Genomic DNA, 20,221 nt, shown 5'->3' on the forward strand with positions numbered 1-20,221 from the left:
GAAAAGGATCTGCTGATTGGTTTTGCGTCACATAAATTAGTGGAATTATAATTGGACACTATCGCTGCCAATCAAAGAATAAATTATAAGAAAAAGGCCAGAACACTCTTTACTTTAAAACAGAAGTGAAGCAGATGCCAGCAAAGTATGCCGAGTTTACTCTCTGAAAAGGAAAGTCCAAATCTTCTCACCCATATGAAAAAGAGAACTTGCAAGCATGCTGTGAAGCCAAAGTGACCATTTTTTAGAGGAAGTAAAATTGCGCACACATCCTTGACTAGTCTCTAGGCCTCTTAGATCATGATGCATCTGCCTTATCACTTCTCTTTATCTTCTTTTATTTAAAAATGTTTTTATTGGTTTCAGAGAGAAGGAGGGAGATAGAAACAACAATGATGAAAGAGAGTCATTGATGGGCTGCCTCCTGTGCTCCCCCGGCTGGGGATAGAGCCTACAGCCCAGGTATGTGCCCTAATGAGGAATCCGCTGTGACCTCCAGGATCATGGGTTGATGCTCAACCACGGAGCCACACCAGCTGGGCAGCACTTCTCTTTAAAGATCCAAAATTGTATTTAGCCTATAGAAGGACCTTACTCCTGTTTCTGGCAAGAACCATTACAGGTGTGCCCCCAGAGAGGTGCATTGGAAAAAACTGTCAAGGGTTAGGAGCAAAAAAGTGCAGGGAATACAATCTTTCATCTTGAGGGCATTTCAAAGTTTTGGTTGGATCTGCCTAGCCCTCGGTTACAGGTACAAGACGACAGCTTTATCACTTGTGTTCAGATAAGCTCAGTGCAGATTTAACCCTAGTGTGTTCTTACCGTCTCTGTACAGTGTTCATGCCCCTCATCCTGTATCACTGGGACTATGTCTCTCCTCATTAACCACTAACTACTGAGTGACTTCTTTGTGCTTCTTTGTGTTTACATTTCCTCATTTAATCCTCAAATGAGCCATGCAAAGTAGGTTTCATCCACCCCATTTTAGGGCTGAGGAATCTGAGCCATTGAGTAATTGGAGCTGTAGTTTGCTGGCCACTGCTTTATATTCATAACCTCTTCTTCGAAGAATTCTTTTATGTTCTGGCTCTCCCCAGAGAATCCTATTTCCTTTACAGCAATTTTTTTCATCCTGTATATTCAAGGGTCTAGAGTAGGATTGCCACATAAAATACAGGACACCCAAATATATTTTAATATCAGAAAAACAATATATATTTTTGCATGGGTATGCCCATGCAATATTTGCAGTAATATTTAATAATACCAAAAATCTATGTGAAATCAAATTAAATTGGGGCTTCTGTATTTATATTTGTAAAATCTGACAACCCTAGGTGAGCTAAGTGTCTTTCTTGTGTATTGTTGTCCCTCACATCATTTCTCTTTCCTTAGAACCTCTGACAACTTTGAAAACACATGTCTTCAGCCCTGGCCAGGTGGCTCAGTTGATTGATGACCTGTCAATACTCTTGTTTCTGATTTCCTTTACCTTCTAATTTCTAACACTTTTCCTTCCATCTCAATTAAATAGGGAGTGGCATAGAGAGTATAAAGAGCTTTGCAGTTTTAAATAAGGTGGTCAGGGAGACCTCACTGAAGAGATGACTTTGAGAAAACACCCCGAATGAAGTGAGGGATACAGCTCTCTTTACATTTGGACGAAAGTGGTCCAGAAAGAGGAAATTGTAAGTGCAAAGGCCCTGAGGTTGAAGCTTTCCAAGCTTGTTTCAGAAAGTTTTTTGAGAACAGGAATTACATATTTTACTTGGTAGTGTTGTTTACTGTGCCCAGTATTATCTTAGAGGAATAACTCAGTAAATATGCTGATAAGTAAAAGAGTTCAATAAATTCTTATTGATTAAATGAACGAGTGAGGGCACCTTGATATAAGTTTATTAAACATGTTTGAAAATCAATTCCTGCCCTGTGAGGACTTCTAATCAAATGACAGCACTTAGGATTCTGAACAATATGTAAACTAAAAGCACAAATTAAATAATGAATTAATATTATGTACAACCTCTCAAATTGAGAGGTACAATTTGAAGAGCACAATGAAGGTTTTTTGTTTGTTTGTATTTTTAATATTTTTTCATCTTAATAATAACCCACAACCTTCGGACAAACTTGAAGGTTTTATATAGGTTTTATACGCAAAATATTTTCCTAAGGGTTTCACATTTTTCTCATTTAAATCAAAAGGGCTTTCAAACATTCTAGACTTAGAACAGTTTGTGAATCTACGTCTTTTCTCTTATAGGCCACATTTCTGCAGCTTTTCATGATATTTAGATTCTTTTGCTTTCAGTCCAGTAAGAACTTCGAAGGATGGAGGTAAGGAAAGAGAGTGAAGTTTCTATCTCATTTTTAGCAATTCATTCAATAAATTATTGGGTGCCTGTCAAGCGAGAAAAACCACAAATGGGACATATTCTAGTGTCAAGAACAGAGCTCGACAGTAAATATTTTTAAGTTTCTGTGGATCGCGTGAGTGAATGAAAAAATGAATAAACGCAATGCATTAAGGAGAGTGGCGTCTCTGAGGGGTACCCAGGGACTTGACGCCTAGAGTATCAGAGCCAAATTTCAAATTTTGCTTGACAGTTCCCGAATAATCACACCCAGTGAGAACAAAGAGAAAATGATTCAATAAAACAATGAACATTAAAGGAGAACGCGGCACCGAGGCCCCACTAATTCTGTCTGCACTAGGCTTCCGTAGTCGGGACGTTCTTAAGTAGTTTACGCGCTCGCGGCCGGTAGTGACGTCAGGAGGCTCGCGACTTGCTCATAAAGTTGTGCGGACATCCGGGTGCCGAGCGCGCGCGCGGGAGTTTCGAGCGACGCACCCGGGAACTGACCCTGACATGAGCCTCTGGGCGGACAAATACCGTCCCTGCTCGCTGGGACGGCTGGACTATCATAAGGAGCAGGCGGCTCAGCTCCGCAACCTGGTGAGTCGACGGGCGGGGGATCGAGGAGAGGGGAGGCCCCAGCTCCAGCTTTTGGCGCCGCTGTTGAGTGAGGCCTTCCTGGCCGCTGCAGACGGTGGCGAATCCTGTGGAGAGCAATAAAACAGGGCAGGGGAAAGAGTGTGGGGGCGAGGGTTGTGCTTGTAAACAAGGAAAGGCTGGCTGAGAATTGTCAACTGAGCCAAGACAAGCCCCACCCAGATGAAGTGAGAAAGCCCTGGATACAGATACCCGGGGTTGGGTGGGGGTGGGGGTGGGGTGAGGGGTTGGGTGGGGGTGGGGGTGGGGTGAGGGGTGGGAGGCGGGAGGCGGGGAGTGGAACGGGTGGAGGGAACAGCAAGTACAAAATCCCTGAGGCAGGAGCGTGCACAGCCGCTTCTGGGATTCTCAAGGCCATGTAGCTGGATAATAGTGGGCCAGCGGGAAGAGTAGGAAATGGAGTGTATGTGTGTTTGGGCCAGGGTGTAGATTAAGTAAATTCGATAGAGTAAGATGGGAAGCCATTGGAGGGTTTTGTGCAAAGAAGTGACAACATCTGACTGACTTTTTAAACCAGCGTACTTAAAATTTCCTAGTGTCATTGTCCTCCTTTACAGATGGGAAGGTATTGGATTTATTAATTTCTAAGGCCATTTCTAATTCTAAAGTAGGTTATTAGGTTGTCCTTGAGTTTAACTCCCTGTGGAAGATTTTTACCCCCTAGCCTGAAGCCTGAAGCCTGTTTTTGTGCTGTAGTTTATAAAAGTGGCTAATGGCAATGTTTTGTGAGAAGCAAACAATTTTGTAGGCAATGGACTGGGAAGAAGAATCTTGAGAAAAATCTTGTGTCCGTGGAAGCCATTTATCCACACCCTGTAAGGACCTAAAAGTACTATATGTTGATCAAAGTGTTTTTGCGCATCGATTACAGGTACTTTTAAGTACTTTTTTAAAATGAAAACTAATATAAAAGGAACTCCATCCGTTTATATGAAAGTCATTAGAAAAGTTGATAGTGTTGTGAGATAGATTTTTTTCCCTCTTCTTTAATTATAGGTATTCCATCTATGCTAATTTAAAATAAATCTATTAGACCTGTATACTTCTTTTATAGACAAGTTGCATTTTCTCACAATAGCTTTCACTTCATTTTTCTTGTAAGTGCACACTGACTGACTTTCACCTCCCTGTATTTACACTTCCTGAAGGCTTTCTCTTGGTGATGAAACCCCTAAGCTGACTTGAAATGCCTGGGAATTAATGTGCCCTGCCCCTTGCCCACTTTTCCAGTCAAGCTTCAGCAAAGGATTAATGAGACATAGCATGTCAGACTCTAGCTTCTGCGCCCTGAGTGCGTTAATACTGTGGTGTATTTTAACACTGGTTTCAAGAGTGTCCCAGCAGGATCAGTTCAAGCCCCACGTGCCCAGAATGGTATTTAAGTTGATAATAAACTCTGCCTTTTCCTTCTTTTGCTTCCCAACAAAATTTTTCTTTACCTCCCAAATAAACCAAATGCACTCAGTTCTTATCAAAGGGACTGTTTGTGGAAACCCAAACTAAGACAGGTATTAATCTCAGTTACTGAATCATAATTTGATGGAATGGATCCAATAACCAATCTTTCATTTAAAAAGTTCTCTAGGGAATTCTGACAGCCACGTTTCGGAGTTCTTACTTTCTAGCATATGGTGATATCAAGCATGTGTTATGCTAGGTATATAATTATATAAAATTAATGCCAGGAAATAATGAACATTCCAGAATTAAATTTTTTTTAAAGTCTCTATATATACACTCATACACATATATATATTTGAAGTTTATAGGTAGAGATGCAATATATTGATACTTAAAAGAGTTTAATTCTACCTAGAACAGTTGTGTGATTAGGAAAATGCTCATTTTTGTTTTTTCTTTTCCCAGGTGCAATGTGGTGACTTTCCTCATCTGTTAGTGTATGGACCATCAGGTGCTGGTAAAAAGACAAGAATTATGTGTATTCTACGTGAACTTTATGGCGTTGGAGTAGAAAAACTGAGAATTGAACATCAGACCATCACAGTAAGCATTTCACTTTGAGGCCCTTCAAATATTTATAGCTGGGATTTTTAGTCCTCATCATGGATATATCGCCCTCCCCCACATTGCTCCCCCATGTGTGATTTAAGTAAGAATTTCACAGGTGACCCTGGTGCACAGGATTGAGAGCTACTGATTTATAGACCTAATTATTATAACCAGACTGAAGTCAGTTATGTTAGAGAGAAATGTGAGCAACAGGAGATTAGGGTAAAATGTAGGTGGTAGGATTCATTTTATATTACCTAGAAAATCAGTGGCTCAGCTGGAACTAGAACTCAGGTTTATAACGCTCATTGTTCTGAGAGCAATAGTGGGTATGGAAAAAAAGGGAATGATTTCAAAGAATAAGGCAACTTGGTAAAGATTGGCAGCTGACTGGGAAAGGAAGCATGAAGCTCTAGGATACTCATAGAGTTCCTGTAATCTTGCCCTGGCTGAGCTTCCAGCTTCATAACATGCAATGTATTTTCATGCTCTTTCCTTCTAGACCATGCTTAAGATCTAGCTGGAATGTCTGCTCTCACAGTGTCCCCCAACTCCATTAGAATTAATTTTTCCTTCTAGTACCCAGTTTATACTTTTAGAGTACTTACTTTGTTTTGCCTTCTGTTATGTTATATTATTATAGTTTTTACATCTTTTACTTTGAGAAGATAGTATTTATTTTGAAGTTATATAGGGAACACGGCATATTCATTTTCATATCCTTCATAGCCATTGCTATGCTGTCTTGTGCATAACAGACATTGAAAAAAAATGTATGCTGAGTGACTAGATGGTAAGTAGTGCTATTAATAGAATGTTTAGGATGATATATTTTAAGCTAATGTTGATTAGCTTGTATTTAGACACATTGAGTTTGATGTACATCCTGGTGGAAATTCTTATAAAATATGTAGGGAAAAATTCCTTGTTAGAAAGGTATGGAATCTGTAGGGAGAAAACTATAACATAAAAGGACAAAGAATAAGAACTGATCAAATGGAAAGATGTAGTATGCTCTCAGATATGTGGCTTAATAATTAAGATTATCTGTTTTCCCCCAGTTAGATTATAAATTTCCATTAAATTGAATTAAAATCCAACTTGTTTTTTAGTTGTGTGAAATTCTTAAAGTACATATAAAAGAATACATTTCTGAGACTGGCTAAAGTAATTATTTAAAAGATTTGTGAAATGGGACTTACATGAACAGATAATAAATCATATTGTAAAGCTACTATAATCAAAACAATATTGTGTTGGCATGGGAACAGAGAATTAGGTCAGTGGAACTTAATAGCCCAGAAATAAGATAGAGGACCTATTTCAGATCAGTAGGAAAAGAATGAGTCAGCACAATGTGCTAACATAAAAAGTTGAATCTCTATGAAACTTAATTTATAAAGATAAATTCCAGATGAAGTAAAGATTTAAATGTTAAAATGAAACACTGAGTTTCTTTCTTTTTTTTTTAATCCTCATCTGGGACTATTTTTTCCATTGCTTTTTCAGAGAGTATGGAAGGGAGAGAGAGAAACATCAATGTGAGACAGACCTACCGATTGGTTGCCTCCCCCCACCTGCCCTGACAAGGGCCGGGGATCAAGCCTACAACCAAGGTACATGCCCTTGGCTGGAGTCAAACCTGGGACCCTTCAGTCCGCAGGCCAATGCTCTAACCATTGAGAAAAACTGTCTAGGGCTGAAACACTATTTCTTTGAATAAAATTTAGTAAACACCGTATTGGTTAAGAACACCTTTTGATAGAAAAGATAGGAGCTATAGAAAAAATATATATATATACTTGGATATATATGAATTTTTGAAGTTTGTATGACAGACACATAAAATCAATAGAAAAAGAATGATTATCAAAAATATTTGAAAGGAATGTGTTAGGTAAAAAGTTTTATAAACCAACAATAGAAAAGACAAAACACTGGTAGCAAATAGAATAAAAAATAGTCATGGAAGAGATATATAGATAGCCGGTAAGCATATGTAAAGATATGTAGACTACCTTTGAGATAGACAAGGAAAAGCAGTGTGAGTCTATTACATATATTCTGTAATACATATACTCTCTTATATTCTGTATCTTATACTATATATTAATTATGGTATAAATATAGCATATTCATCCGTTGGCAAAAATTAAAGGCATGATGTAAAACCTACTGCAGATGGCGAATAGTATTTATTGCCAGGGGAAAAGTGAATTGTTAATTTTTTTTTGGAAGGGAGGCTGGTTATACATATACACACACATATAGAAGTTTAGAAAACATATCCCCTTCAGTCTAGCAAATTCTTTATTGGGAATCTATTGTCATAGAAATGAAAGCACTTCATGAGACATACAAGGATGTTAATTGTGAAATTATTTTACATGGCAAAAAGCATTCAACAGAATGCCCATCGGTATGACTAGTTTTGGGACACCCATGTTATAGGTTCAAATGCATCTGTAACACCCTATACCACTTGTCTGAGAGGGAGTACCTAAATATTAAGTAGGAAAAGCAAAACAGCGAAATATGTTTGCCTCTTTTACTTTTTACAAAAACACTGACATATAGAAATATATGTTTGTGTATTTTTGCGTGTTATGGAAAAGGCTTTGAAAGGAGATATACAAGTTGTATATAAAGATGATAACAAAATGGTACGGAGATTTCTGGAGGTAGAGGAAAAATAAAATCTCAATAAAAACAGATGTGGATGACCCAATTTGTATAAAAACATGTTTATCTGCACAGTAATAAAAGAATGGGGTTAATGAAGTTAAAACATTAGTGGTTCTCTAAAGTTTTATTTTAGCAAGCATATATTGTTTATGTAATAAATAGTGAAATGCAGAATAGAGGAGAGATAGCCCATAAATGAGTGTTAAAAATATCTATTTTCTTTGCCCACAGACTCCATCTAAAAAGAAAATTGAAATTAGCACTATTGCAAGCAATTACCACCTTGAAGTTAATCCCAGGTAAGCTGCTACTATATAGAAATAAGCATTTTTATTTTTATTTATTTATTTTTGTTAAACCTCACCTGAGGATATTTTTTCCATTTCCATTGATTTTTAGAATGGAAGAGAGGGAGGGGGAGAGAGAAAAAAAGAGAAACATTGATATGAGAAAGACACATTGATTGGTTGCCTCCAGCAATGCTCGAGCCGATGCTCTACCACTGAACCACACTGGCCAGGGTGAAATAAGCATTTTTAGAATAGTGGTGTTCAGACTTTTTAAAAAAGAGAACCCTTTCTTGAAGTGAAATCATGTATGAAAACATAGTATGTAAAACAGATGAAAGTGAAGCTGCCCTGTGTGAAATAGAGAGCCTAGACCCTTCTCAATTTGCCTTCTCTCTGAGAATCCCTCATTCCAATAATTTTGATAATTAAGTTTTCCTGCTTTACAGAGCTTGGTACTTTACACAAAATACATTACATAGTAAGGTTTTTAAAAAAAAATATTGACTCATTCAGAACTGATGAGCAAGACTGAGTGGAGCAGGAGGAATAGAATTACAAGCTAATATGTATTCAGTATAAGGCATCTTGAGAAAAGTTTTACATGGATTATTATCTTTAGTCCTTAAAAAAACCCTAACAGACAGATATTATTATTATTTTCCCTAGGTATACCAAAGAAAATTAAGAGAAATAAGGTTGGTGGGAAGGGTATGATTATAAAAGTAGAGAAAGTTTTAATTCTATAGACAAAAGGAAAATGTTTTGGATTCTTGACTAGAAAATGATCATACTAAAGATACTCTATGTATGTTGACCTAATAATAGTGAGTTGAAAAAGACTCAATTTCTCATTGTGAGTTCCCCTGTAGCAAGAATAGTAAATTAGATATTAAGATGATTGTTTTTCAGGTGTTTGAAATTGACACTCAGCCTAAATTAAATTAACCAGATGACTTGTGTTGGTTTGTGAGCCACATGTCTTAAGTGCTAAAGCATTATGTGGGTATAAATGACAGATAATGCCTTTAATAAGTCAACAGTTTACAGAGTTCTGACTTTGTATCTTAAACTCCATTTACTTATTCGTTCCCTTACTAAGGGAATCAGCTCCATGCTAGTGCTGGGAGTAGGTATGTCTAGACTTGTTCTCTCTCAGATCTTTGCTCTTTTGATGATGGGGAAGAAGAATGGAGATTAAATTTGTTTCAAAGAGTTATTTTTATATTTTGAGTAATTATAGTAATTACGAAATTAGCTATAACTAGGTAGTAACTAGTGTATGTACAGAAGTGCTAAAGTAATTGTTAAGCTCTTAATTATTAGTTATTGCTCTTTTTAAGTTACAGTACACTTATTTAGTGTTTTCAGTGATGTTAATTAAACTATAATTGAGTATTGGAATATTGTTAGTATTTTTGATAATACTATCAAATACTATACTTAAAATATTTCAGTTTTAAAGTTTTGTGAATGTAATTAGGTTTTATTAACTTTGATTAAAATTTTAACTGCTTAAGGTCTTCAACATTTTTCTTATAACATTAAAAATAAGGGCATAATACTTTCAAGGTGTGTATTTTTTTAATCATTATTTTTGTTTGTATAGTGATGCTGGAAATAGTGACCGGGTAGTAATTCAGGAGATGTTGAAAACAGTGGCACAATCACAGCAACTTGAAACGAACTCTCAAAGAGACTTTAAAGGTATGTGATAAAAAAAATTCTTTTAGGCAGACACTCAAGTTGTAAGGAATGCATATGAGAGAAAATGTAGTGGGAATTTGTTAATTTCATTTATTTAACAAATATTTATTAACCTTTTGTTCTATGCCAACCATTATGCTACTTTTGGGAGTGGGGAATATAAAAGTCTGTAAGAGAATAGTGATCTCTGTTCTCATGGGAGTTTCTGTATAGTTAAGTGGAATTGAATTTTGATGGAAAGAGGACTATTTGTTATTTTAAAACCAAATGAATAATGAAAAACTTTATTTAAAATAAGGTTATATGATTTAGAAATAACTGTTCTTAGGACCAAAGTTTTATGTTTATTATCAAATATTTAAATAAGTAAAAAGAAAATTAAAATCGACTATAATCCCATCATTGAGAGACCATTATTGTGGCACATTTGTCATTACCTTCCATTATTTATATGCATATATATGCACACATTCTTATAGAAGATTTTGTGATGATAAATATGCCAACATTTAGTGATTTTGATATATTTTGCAAATCCGAATTAGGGTGTGAGTTTATACTAACATCATTTGTCAACACTATGGATAATTACTTTTAATCTGTCAGATTTAAAATGCGAGTTTTTTGTTTTTTCAGTAAGTGTAGTAATTTTTTCTTTTGTCATTTTACTGTTTTTCTTTTGCTCATTTTACTGTTTTGTGAATTGCCTGTGTATATTCCAGCCTACTTCTTATTTTTCCTCCTCAGTCTGTATTTCAAAATAAATTTATATTTACTTATTTATTTTTGCTACTGTAAATGAAGTCTTCTTATATTTGCTTTTTTGTTTACATATATGATAGCTATTGATGTTTGTCTTAATTTTATATCCTACTGTGTTATTAAATTCTCTTATTGTTTGTAATAGTCTTTATAATATTTCTTTTGGGATTTTCAGATATGCATTCATATCATTTGTAAATAAAGATTGTTTCCTCTTCCTTTCTAATTTGTATGGCTTTAAATGCTTTCTCTTGTCTAATTATGTTTTGCTGCACCTCCAATACAGTGGTTAATAGGAGTAAAGATACTGAACGTTTTTGTCATGACTTGGGAAAGAGGAGAGCTTTAAGGTTTCCCCATTTAGTTAGTTACTAGATTTTGACCTGAAGTATATCTATTTGATCATGGTAAGAAAATATCCATAATTTTATATTTTATTGAGTGTTTCTAACATGAATGTGTGTTAAATTTTTCAAGTGCTTTTTTTGTATCCATACATGTGTTTTTATGACTTTTCTTCTTAGTTCTATTAGTATAGTAGATTATATTACTGGGTCTTCTAATGAAACTGCTTTGCATTTCTAGAGTAAACCTCACTTGGTCATGTATTAATTTTTTAGATATGCTTCTGTTTTCTGACTACCAGATTTATTTTTGTATCAGTTGGTTTTTACTACTTTTTTTGGTGCTATTTTGGTCACGTTTCGGGATCAATCTCTTTGTCTCTATTTTTCCCATTGTGTTCAATTTGGATCTTTTTCCAGAGTTTCTCCTCATTGTGAAACATTGCCTTGGAAGGACATTTCCATTTTGTTATTTTCAGTCTACTGCTCTGTCGAACCTTATTGCATCAAGGTTCCATCGCTCTCAGCCATGAGCTCAGTCCTGAATAATGAGGAGGAAGAAGGATATAGATATTCAAGTTAAAGTTTGTTTTGTTTCTCCTCTCAGTGGTTTTATTGACAGAGGTTGACAAACTCACCAAAGATGCTCAACATGCCTTGCGTAGAACCATGGAAAAGTATATGTCCACCTGCAGATTGATCTTGTGTTGCAATTCTACATCTAAAGTGATACCACCTATTCGTAGTAGGTGCCTGGCAGTTCGTGTGCCTGCTCCCAGCATTGAGGATGTAAGTCAAGTTATGTATTTGTTTTGGTAAAAACACAGGGAAGTGTATCAGTAATTCAGGAACATCTATGTTCTGGATACTAATCATTAGTAGATCCACAAACCAATATATATATAATAGTAAATACCAGATACCAATATAGAAAAAGTGGTTTTTTGCTTTAAATTATCTTTTACCTTAAACAAGTAGGTACAATCAAACTTCAGTTCTCATATGTCTTCCATCTTAAACAATTGGGTTTTTGACCAAGTCATTCACAGAAAAAATGTCTCAGCTGTTGAACAACCCTTTCATACTGATACATCAACATGACAAAAAGCTTGAGAATGCTGCTCAGTTTACCCCTAACCTCATGTTGTTAACATCTCAGGAAATTGCCCTCTGAATATTTTTGTGCGTTTTCTTGCTTTTGTTGCTGGCAGAATGGACGATTAACACAATTTTAAAACATAAAGAGGCCATCAAGACTGCTAATGTTGCTAAGGGTGTGAAAGAAACAATGATCACAGGCAATTGAAGAGGTAGAAAAACCGTTGATTTGGATAAACAAAAACCAGTTAGCTGGTAACAGGATTTCAGTGGCAGTGATATGTGAAAAAGAGATGCTGCCCATTGACTTCCTGAAAGAGGTGCCTGGAACGGGTACTGAAAGTGCTTTGTTTAATGCTAGGAGGGGGTGGTTTGATAAATTTAAGAAAAGAAGCGTTTATAGATTAAGTAGTACATTAGACCTGTCCTGTATATAAGGAAGGTTAAAATGGGATCATTTCGGGGTCTGGAACTAATCAATTCAAAAATGACTCGGTTTTGGAACAAATCTCTTCTTGAACAACCTTCTGGAATGAATTAAGTTTGAGAACCAAGGTTCCACTGTATTATGAATTTTACTAAATTATAGAAAGGTTAGTTATTTAGTGTCTTTTACCTCAACCTAATTTATTTGGCTTTGGAGAAGACTTGAGTATGGAAGAAATAAGTTTTGCAAGGAGATGATGTGAAAATACCTACTGCCTAGGGAGGGGACCAGAGATAGTGTGAGAACATAATATACAGGGATGGGCAAAGTAGGTTTGTAGTTGTTCCTATGGAAAGAGACATGCAGGTTAAAATTATTATAGTAGCTTTATTAACAAAAGAATGTCACAACTGTAAACCTACTTTTTCCCACCCTTTTATATGTTTGTATCATTCTTAATAGCTATCAGTAAAAATATTCTCATGATAAGCAGTTTTCTTGCCATTAATAGATTTGGGGCAATTTTATGCAAAGTAGGGATAATATGTGACATTGTGTTATTTTCAAAGTGGTAAAATAACTTTATTTTAAGTTTCAGTTGTAAACATTTTAGGTGTAATACAGTTAAAAGGGTTTTATAAAGCAGGCAGGATTACCAGGTTTCACCACTCCTGCAGACACCTTTCATATCTTAGTCCATGCAAATAAAGCCTTCTGAGTGTGTGGAATTCATCCCAGGTCGCTCAACTTGGCAGCTCTGCCCTTGCCACCAACCTGGGACCCTGTGTCTCCTCCCAGCTGCCATGAGGAGGCTTGAAGGCTTGAACCTGGGACCAGGTCTTCCCCCAGTTGCAGGGCCAGCTGCTGCCTCTTCCTGACAGGTAGGCTAGACCCCTGGCTTCCTGCTGAAGGACCATGTGGATTAGGGTAAGATAGTGACCAAAAAAGGGGGGATCTTTGAAGATGTTATCAACAGAAATTGTTTCTGTATACTGTTTGACAGATTGCTCATTTTTGTTAATTATTTCATTATAGATTTGCCATGTTTTATCTACTGTGTGCAAGAAGGAAGGTTTGAATCTTCCTTCACAGCTGGCTCATAGACTTGCAGAGAAGTCCTGCAGAAATCTCAGAAAAGCCCTACTCATGTGTGAAGCCTGCAGAGTGCAACAGTGAGTGAAGGGTACTTACCACAAGAAACATTTTGGAAAATATGCACACTTCCATTTAATTTATTGTGTTTTCTTTTTGTCCTATAGATATCCTTTTACTGCAGATCAAGAAGTCCCTGAAACAGATTGGGAGGTATATCTGAGGGAGACTGCCAATGCTATTGTCAGTCAGCAGACTCCACAAAGGTAACCATTGTAAAAGATGACTGAAGGTTTGGTCATCGAGGTAGTGCAGCTATTCTGAGTTTTAGGTTAGTGGTATTATACTAGCACCATGCAATTTAGAATTATAATTAAGTCTTGAATCTAAAGACTAAACTTTTAAAGAAAAGGGAGAATATAATTTTAGAAATTTAATGGTTTAGAATGCAGTGGAACCTCGATTCTCGAACTTAATTTATCCTGGAAGGCTATTCGAGAGTGATTTGTTCAAAAAGTTAATTATTTTTTTCCCATTAGAAATAATGCAGATGGAATTAATCTCTTCCAGACCCCCAAATGATTCTCTGTTTTTACCTTTCCTACTGTTTCGCAAGTACTTTCACTTAGCAGTGCCAGCACTCTTGATGGCCTCTTTATGTTTTAAAATTGTGCTGTTGCTTTCTCATACCATACTCAGTAGCCAGATCAGACATGCAAACACCTCTATCATACTTTGCAGTTTGACCTTTTTAAAACTCAATTGTTGTTCTCACAACTTTTCTTTTCACGTTGCTACTATCACTAACCTTAGGACTCATGGTGATTTATTGTACATATTTAATAATAATAAGCAGCAATAAAAGCAAAAAGTCACGAAAATATTCACGGAACAATTTCCTGAGATGTTAATGCAAAGTTTAGGGGTAAACTGACTCATACTTGCGCATTCTTTCCTTTGTCGCCTGAGAGGCATGTGACTAATCATACAAGTTTCAGCATGAAAGGGTTGTTGGGTCCAGAACTGAAGTCTTGTTTTACACGAAAACATTTTTTTCTCTGAACAACTTGGTCAAGAACTGAAATTGTTCGAGACGGAAGATGTTCGAGAACAGATGTTTGACTCTAGTTGGTGTGGTAACATGGCTTTTATCAAGCTGTTGACATGTGAATTTGGAACTTATACATAAATTAAAACACATCTTGGAATTTTTAGTTTTTTAATATCAAAAAGAAGAGTAAACAACTTTGTAATTGATGCCTCATATGGTAGAAGGACACCAGACTAGGAGTCAGACTTCTAATTCTTCTACTGATTTTTAGGTATGATACAGGTTCTGTTAAAAATAATACTGTGCGTATGCCATTAGGATTTAGGAAGTGTATTGTGACACACAGATATGCTGCACAGTTGTTTCCATTTATTTCTGTATGTCTGTTACTCAGTAGTGGCCATACTGAAAATGCTTCAACCACTAGTTGTTTGGTTCATGACAATTTTGATTGAGAAGGGCAATCTGCTTTTCTCCAGTCAATGGGGAAAAAAGGGGACATCAGTAATTCTTTCGACAATAAAGATTAAAAAAAAAAAAGACAGTCTTGAGGCCCACTCCCTTTGGCAAGCCTGGAGAATGTTCCTTTGGCTCACTGAGACACAGTCTCCTACTCTTACTGCCTGTCAGAACTAGAAACCATCTTCAGACTTCAGAGAAGGTAGTTTTAGGAAACAGAATAGACTGAGTCAATCAATAAAATTTAAGCTAACCTGGTTTATATGAACATAATCATAAGAAGAATACGCCATGTTCCTCCTCTTGGGTGATATATCTGATGAATTCTAATTTTTATAAGAGAGACTTCAAAGGGTTTATAACATGTACTCTTTGGATGCCTTCTAGATTAGTGGAGGTATACAGTCATATATAATGGGTACTTAGTATTTCATCAGGGTTTGCTTTGAATTCCTATGATTCAGTTATTTTAGTTGAATAAATTAATAGTTTTCAAAAAGTGTTGAACATCACAAGTAGTCTCTTCAAAAAAGAAACCTTGACTTTAGGAAAAAGTGTGCAACCCATTTTGTAAAATATTGAGTCAGTGAAGAAACCTCAGTCTAGTCTTATGAGTCTTTTGCTTTTGTAAAATATTTCCACACTGAAGATGACTTTCTTCTTTTTGCTCTGATTTTAAAGAAAAACTGGTGATAGTAGTAGTACTATTATTATTATGCTTTAATAATCATGTTTTATTTTTGAGATATACTACCATGTCTGAGAATAATCAATGGCTTTGGAGTCAGACTTGAGTTAAAATGCAGTCTCCACCACATGAGTTTTGATGGAAGCTTAACATCTCTGAACTTTAAGTTTTTTTCAGTAAAAGAGAATGGTGGTGTTTGGAATGAAGTGTACTGCAGTGAACTTGATATAGAGTAAGGGGTTAGAGAAATGCCTTGTCAGACATTGGAAGGGTATGGACTTTGGAGTAAGAGAGATCTGTGCTTAAATCATGCCTCTGCTGTGGTCAGCTTGGTCAGTTGACTTAATCTACCTGAGTCTTAGTTTTCACATCTCAGAAATAAGGAGATGATACCCACTCACAGCTGGTGTGAGGACTGAGTTTTAAGTTACTATTTACAGTCTCTTTCACATAGCACAAGGGTGGGGAATGTCTGGCCTGCGGACTGTATCTCACTCTGCCAAGGCCTCACCAAAGAAGTAGTTACAGCCTCACATTAGAGGTGAATTAATTAAATGTTTGAACAAATATAGCAGGCTAATTTTTAAGTTGATAATTTTGTATGGCCTGCAAATGATATAAATATCCAAATGGCCCTTGGCAGAAAAAAGGTTCCCCACCCCTGACATACCAGGTGCTTAAAAACATGCTGGGTTTAAAAAAAAACCCCAAACTTTCATTAAGCATTATTATGGCACAGCTTCATACTCCTGGATTCCTAGAATGGGGTTTGAACTTCTACTTTAAAGAAATCTTTCATATATCACCTTCCTGATTAATCTGAAATAATAGAACATCTGTGATATTATTTTAGTGAAGATTTAGAATATTTTTTTCTCTTTAGGGTAGATAAGTATATACATAGAGAGACAGATAAAAATACTTGTGTTTGAAATTTTAATTGTCTCTGTTTTTCTTACTGTTTTAAAATGCCTTGTGTATTTTCTCTCCTTCACTCGTTTCCCTCCCAGAAATGTTATGAGAGGGGTCTAGAATTAAAGGCTCAGAGACTGAAATGTTCATGTTCGCTTACACAGCCTGGTTCCCTGCTTACCTAGAATGACAGGACAGCTTTGTTTCCTTGCTATATTGCTTTTTTGAACTCTAGGCAGTAGCATTATATATCATCCTAATATTCCTTTGTCACTTGTATAATTGATCAGTGATTGATGAAAGATTTCTTTAAACGAGTGAAGGAGAGAAAATACACAAGGCATTTTAAAACAGTAAAAAGATTTTTTCAATCTTTTTATGACACTTTCCAGATGTCCTAGGTATCATCTATTTGAGGGAAAAAATAAACATATTACTTGATGTGTCATTAAAGTATGTTTGAGTTCATGGTGTGAAATAAACTCATCCTTCACTATTCATGAAATCTTAATTTGTATCTGATACTTTCATGGTATTTTGATGTAATTAATAACTGAGTATAAGTGTTGTCAACTCTAAAAGAGTTCTGAAAATTTTCTTTCAGAAAAATGAACTGGAATTAGAAAAAGCTTCTATATGTGTATGCTATGTGTGATAAACCATTTAAGAAAATGTCTGTATTGGATTGTTTAATTCATAAAGTATAACAGCACATTAGGTACTTGGAAAAATTACTGCTTATTTTTATCACAAAATATTACTATGTTTTATGTAGGCTCCTTGAAGTTCGTGGAAGACTCTATGAGCTCTTAACTCATTGTATTCCTCCTGAAATAATAATGAAGGTAACCTAACTTCACATCTTGAACCTTTTATAAGCATAAAGTTTGAACTTTTGGTGGGTGATCACAGGGCTTTTGTAGTCCTCAGATAGCACTGTTCCCTCTTATCCAGTTCATTAATTCAGCAGGTATTTATTGATTCTCTACTATATGCCAGCCACCATAAGGGAAATATTGAAGAAGACAGGAGAGGTCCTGCCTTCAAAGAAGTTTTATTTTTAGTGGGGTGAGATTAGAAACAAGAAGCAAAAGGATTTCAGAATAAGTGTTATGAAGGAAGTAATAAGGGGAAATAATGGAGAGTGGAGCTATGGAAGGTCAGCAGTAGCTTCTCTGAGGAAGGTTATGCTTAAACTAAGACTCGCAGGATTAAAAGAAGGGAACCATGTAAATGACTGGGAAACAAGTATTTCAGACTGCTAGGTTCAGTGCATGTGGGGAATGAGTCTGAGCTGTGGAATATTGTAAGGCACAGCTTTAGAGTTCGCCTGTCAGCTACCTACCTAGCTAGCTAGATTGATTTGTTAGGGACTGCAGGTTTTGTTTGTTTGTTTATTTGTATTTACATGGAAAAATTCAAATGATACCAACTATACCAAAAAAAAAAGTAGAGGTCTACCCTTTCATTTCCATAGATAACCAGTTTTAATAGACTTTTGTTCACATAGAAATAAGCCTTTATTTGTGGTGTGTGTGTGTAGTTTCCCGTAACTTGACAGTGTTCTGCACTGTTTCTCATTCAGCATTGTAGCATGAGTATTGGTTCATGACAGTCCATATTTACCTAACTCCTTTTAGTGGATGAATGGGATTCCATTGTATAACTGTATCACAGTTTTTTTTAATATGACCCCATTAGTGGTACTTTAGGTTGCTTTATATATTAAGGTCATAATTAATAATGTCATAGTAAGCATCTTTGTACTTATATCTTTGCATCCTCTTACATTTAAATATTTGGATTTGGAATATGTTAGATAATTACCACATTTTTACATTTAAAAAAGGTAAACTTTTTTTGCTTTTGGATGAAGACTGCTAGTCCATATAAAAGAATAAAGGAGTTCACAAATAAAAAAAGAACATATTTAACTTGAACATATTTAACTTAAGATTTACTTCTGAATGAGAGAAAGGAACCTTGTTTGGCTAATATTTTTTAAAATAATTACTTTTTTAATTACTAGTTATCTTTTTTTAGGGCCTTCTCTCAGAACTTTTACATAATTGTGATGGACAACTGAAAGGAGAAGTGGCCCAGATGGCAGCTTACTATGAACATCGTCTACAGCTGGGTAGTAAAGCCATTTATCACTTGGAAGCTTTTGTAGCCAAATTTATGGCACTTTATAAGAAGTTCATGGAGGATGGATTGGAAGGCATGGTATTCTGACATTTATCAGTAATTTTTCTTAATATGTCTCAGTATCATCATTTATATTCAGTTTATATTGGAAGAGCTGCAGGTAGAATAAACTAACTTTACTTAACCATGTCCTGTTTGTGTTTTTTGTAATAATTCCTCTGTGAACTATTAATCATTATTCTCTAAGTTAAATAATTATTCCTGTACTATTGAAGTATATTTAAAGGGCATGTCTAGAAACTTTAAAAGCCAGGAACATGATTTTATTTTAAAAATTTGTTATCCATGTATGCAGTGTTGATCCTCCCATTTTCCACTTAATCTTTCACCTGCTGGAGGACATTTACACATAAAACAAAGATTTTTATATGTGTGAATTTCCTATTTATGTATAAATTTTCTATCCTCCAGGTGACTACTTTTGGCCACAGGTACATAAGTCTACTTGTCAAGTCATTACCTCTAGTCATATTTTTTTTCAACCAAGAATTATGGTTTTGCAGAAATATAAGAATTAATTTTGAAACACAACATGGGTGTGGGAAATATTACAGGTACCATTTTTATTGAGACTGCAAAATCCAACCTTGATTTCAGTGATTCAGTTTTGGTATTAGATTGGCTAATAAGAAATAAGCATGTTTCATTAAGTGTTTGAGACGTGAATATGCATCATGCAGTTCTGAACAAAGGTATATTACTGTAGAAGTAATTTTTAAACAAGAGTACTATTATGCCATTGGTCTTGTTCTTTGAAACTTTTTTTTTTTCCCCAGAAATTTGCCTCATGGAACAAAGGGTTTGCTTGACAAGTGTATATGACAGGCTCTGAACATTTCTTTAATTTTGTGCAACAAAAGCAGCACTCAAAAACTACACCAATAAGCTGACATAAAAGAAGGTTTTAAGTTTAAATAAGTTAAATTACCTGTATAAGGATATTGGGGAAACCTCCTCTTGTAGCAGTTTGTGATAAACAATCAGGAGTTGTTTAATTGACAGACGCAGCTAGACACAAAAAAACCCTAACACAATTTTAGCCTTATGGGAAACTTCAGATCAAAAGAAATGATAGTTGCTTTTTCTTTGGTACTAGTCAGGCCCCAACTAGCTGTCTCAGTCCTGGGAGTCCTCCATATTAGGAGAGATATTGCTATTTTAACACAAAAAACAACAACTGGGAAGGTGAGGTTTGGATGAGGTAGGGCTATTTTAATTTGGAAAAAAGAAAAGTAAAAATAATATTGGAATTATCTTTAAATTTTTAAAGTGCTGTACTTAGAAGCATAAGTAAGTAGTCTTATAATTTGCATTTCTTTAGAGCAGTGCTTTTCAGAGTGGAATCAACATCAGCATTAGCTGGGAACTCAGAAATGTACTGTCAGGTTTCATCCCAGACCTACTGAATCAGAAACTATAGGGATGAACCTCATCAGTCTTTGTGTTGTACCACCCCTCCGGTGTTTCTAATGCACAC

The 20,221-nt window shown here is 35.6% G+C and overlaps 1 protein-coding gene across 1 annotated transcript; it reads left to right on the forward strand.

The window, feature by feature from the left end:
• The first annotated feature begins 2,744 nt into the window (after window positions 1-2,744).
• Window positions 2,745-19,965, forward strand: RFC3 (replication factor C subunit 3). The gene is made up of 9 exons (XM_081127185.1): window positions 2,745-2,957; window positions 4,881-5,018; window positions 7,941-8,008; window positions 9,606-9,703; window positions 11,417-11,598; window positions 13,370-13,506; window positions 13,594-13,692; window positions 17,312-17,381; window positions 18,580-19,965. Exons 1-9 carry the CDS (start codon window positions 2,871-2,873, stop codon window positions 18,769-18,771), a joined length of 1,071 nt encoding a protein of 356 aa, XP_080983311.1. The 5' UTR covers window positions 2,745-2,870; the 3' UTR covers window positions 18,772-19,965.
• Window positions 19,966-20,221: the final 256 nt, after the last annotated feature.

The sequence above is a fragment of the Miniopterus schreibersii genome (genome assembly GCF_964146895.1).
Source record: "Miniopterus schreibersii genome assembly, chromosome: 2".
In the NCBI taxonomy this organism is placed as follows: Eukaryota; Metazoa; Chordata; class Mammalia; order Chiroptera; family Miniopteridae; genus Miniopterus; species Miniopterus schreibersii.

Bases quoted from the DNA above. Each gene is read 5' to 3' on its own strand.
- RFC3 (XM_081127185.1), top strand. From the start codon at position 2,871: ATGAGCCTCTGGGCGGACAAATACCGTCCCTGCTCGCTGGGACGGCTG. The intron at 9,704-11,416 runs GTATGTGATAAA...TTCTCCTCTCAG, and splicing joins CTCTCAAAGAGACTTTAAAG to TGGTTTTATTGACAGAGGTT. The intron at 17,382-18,579 runs GTAACCTAACTT...ATCTTTTTTTAG, and splicing joins CTCCTGAAATAATAATGAAG to GGCCTTCTCTCAGAACTTTT.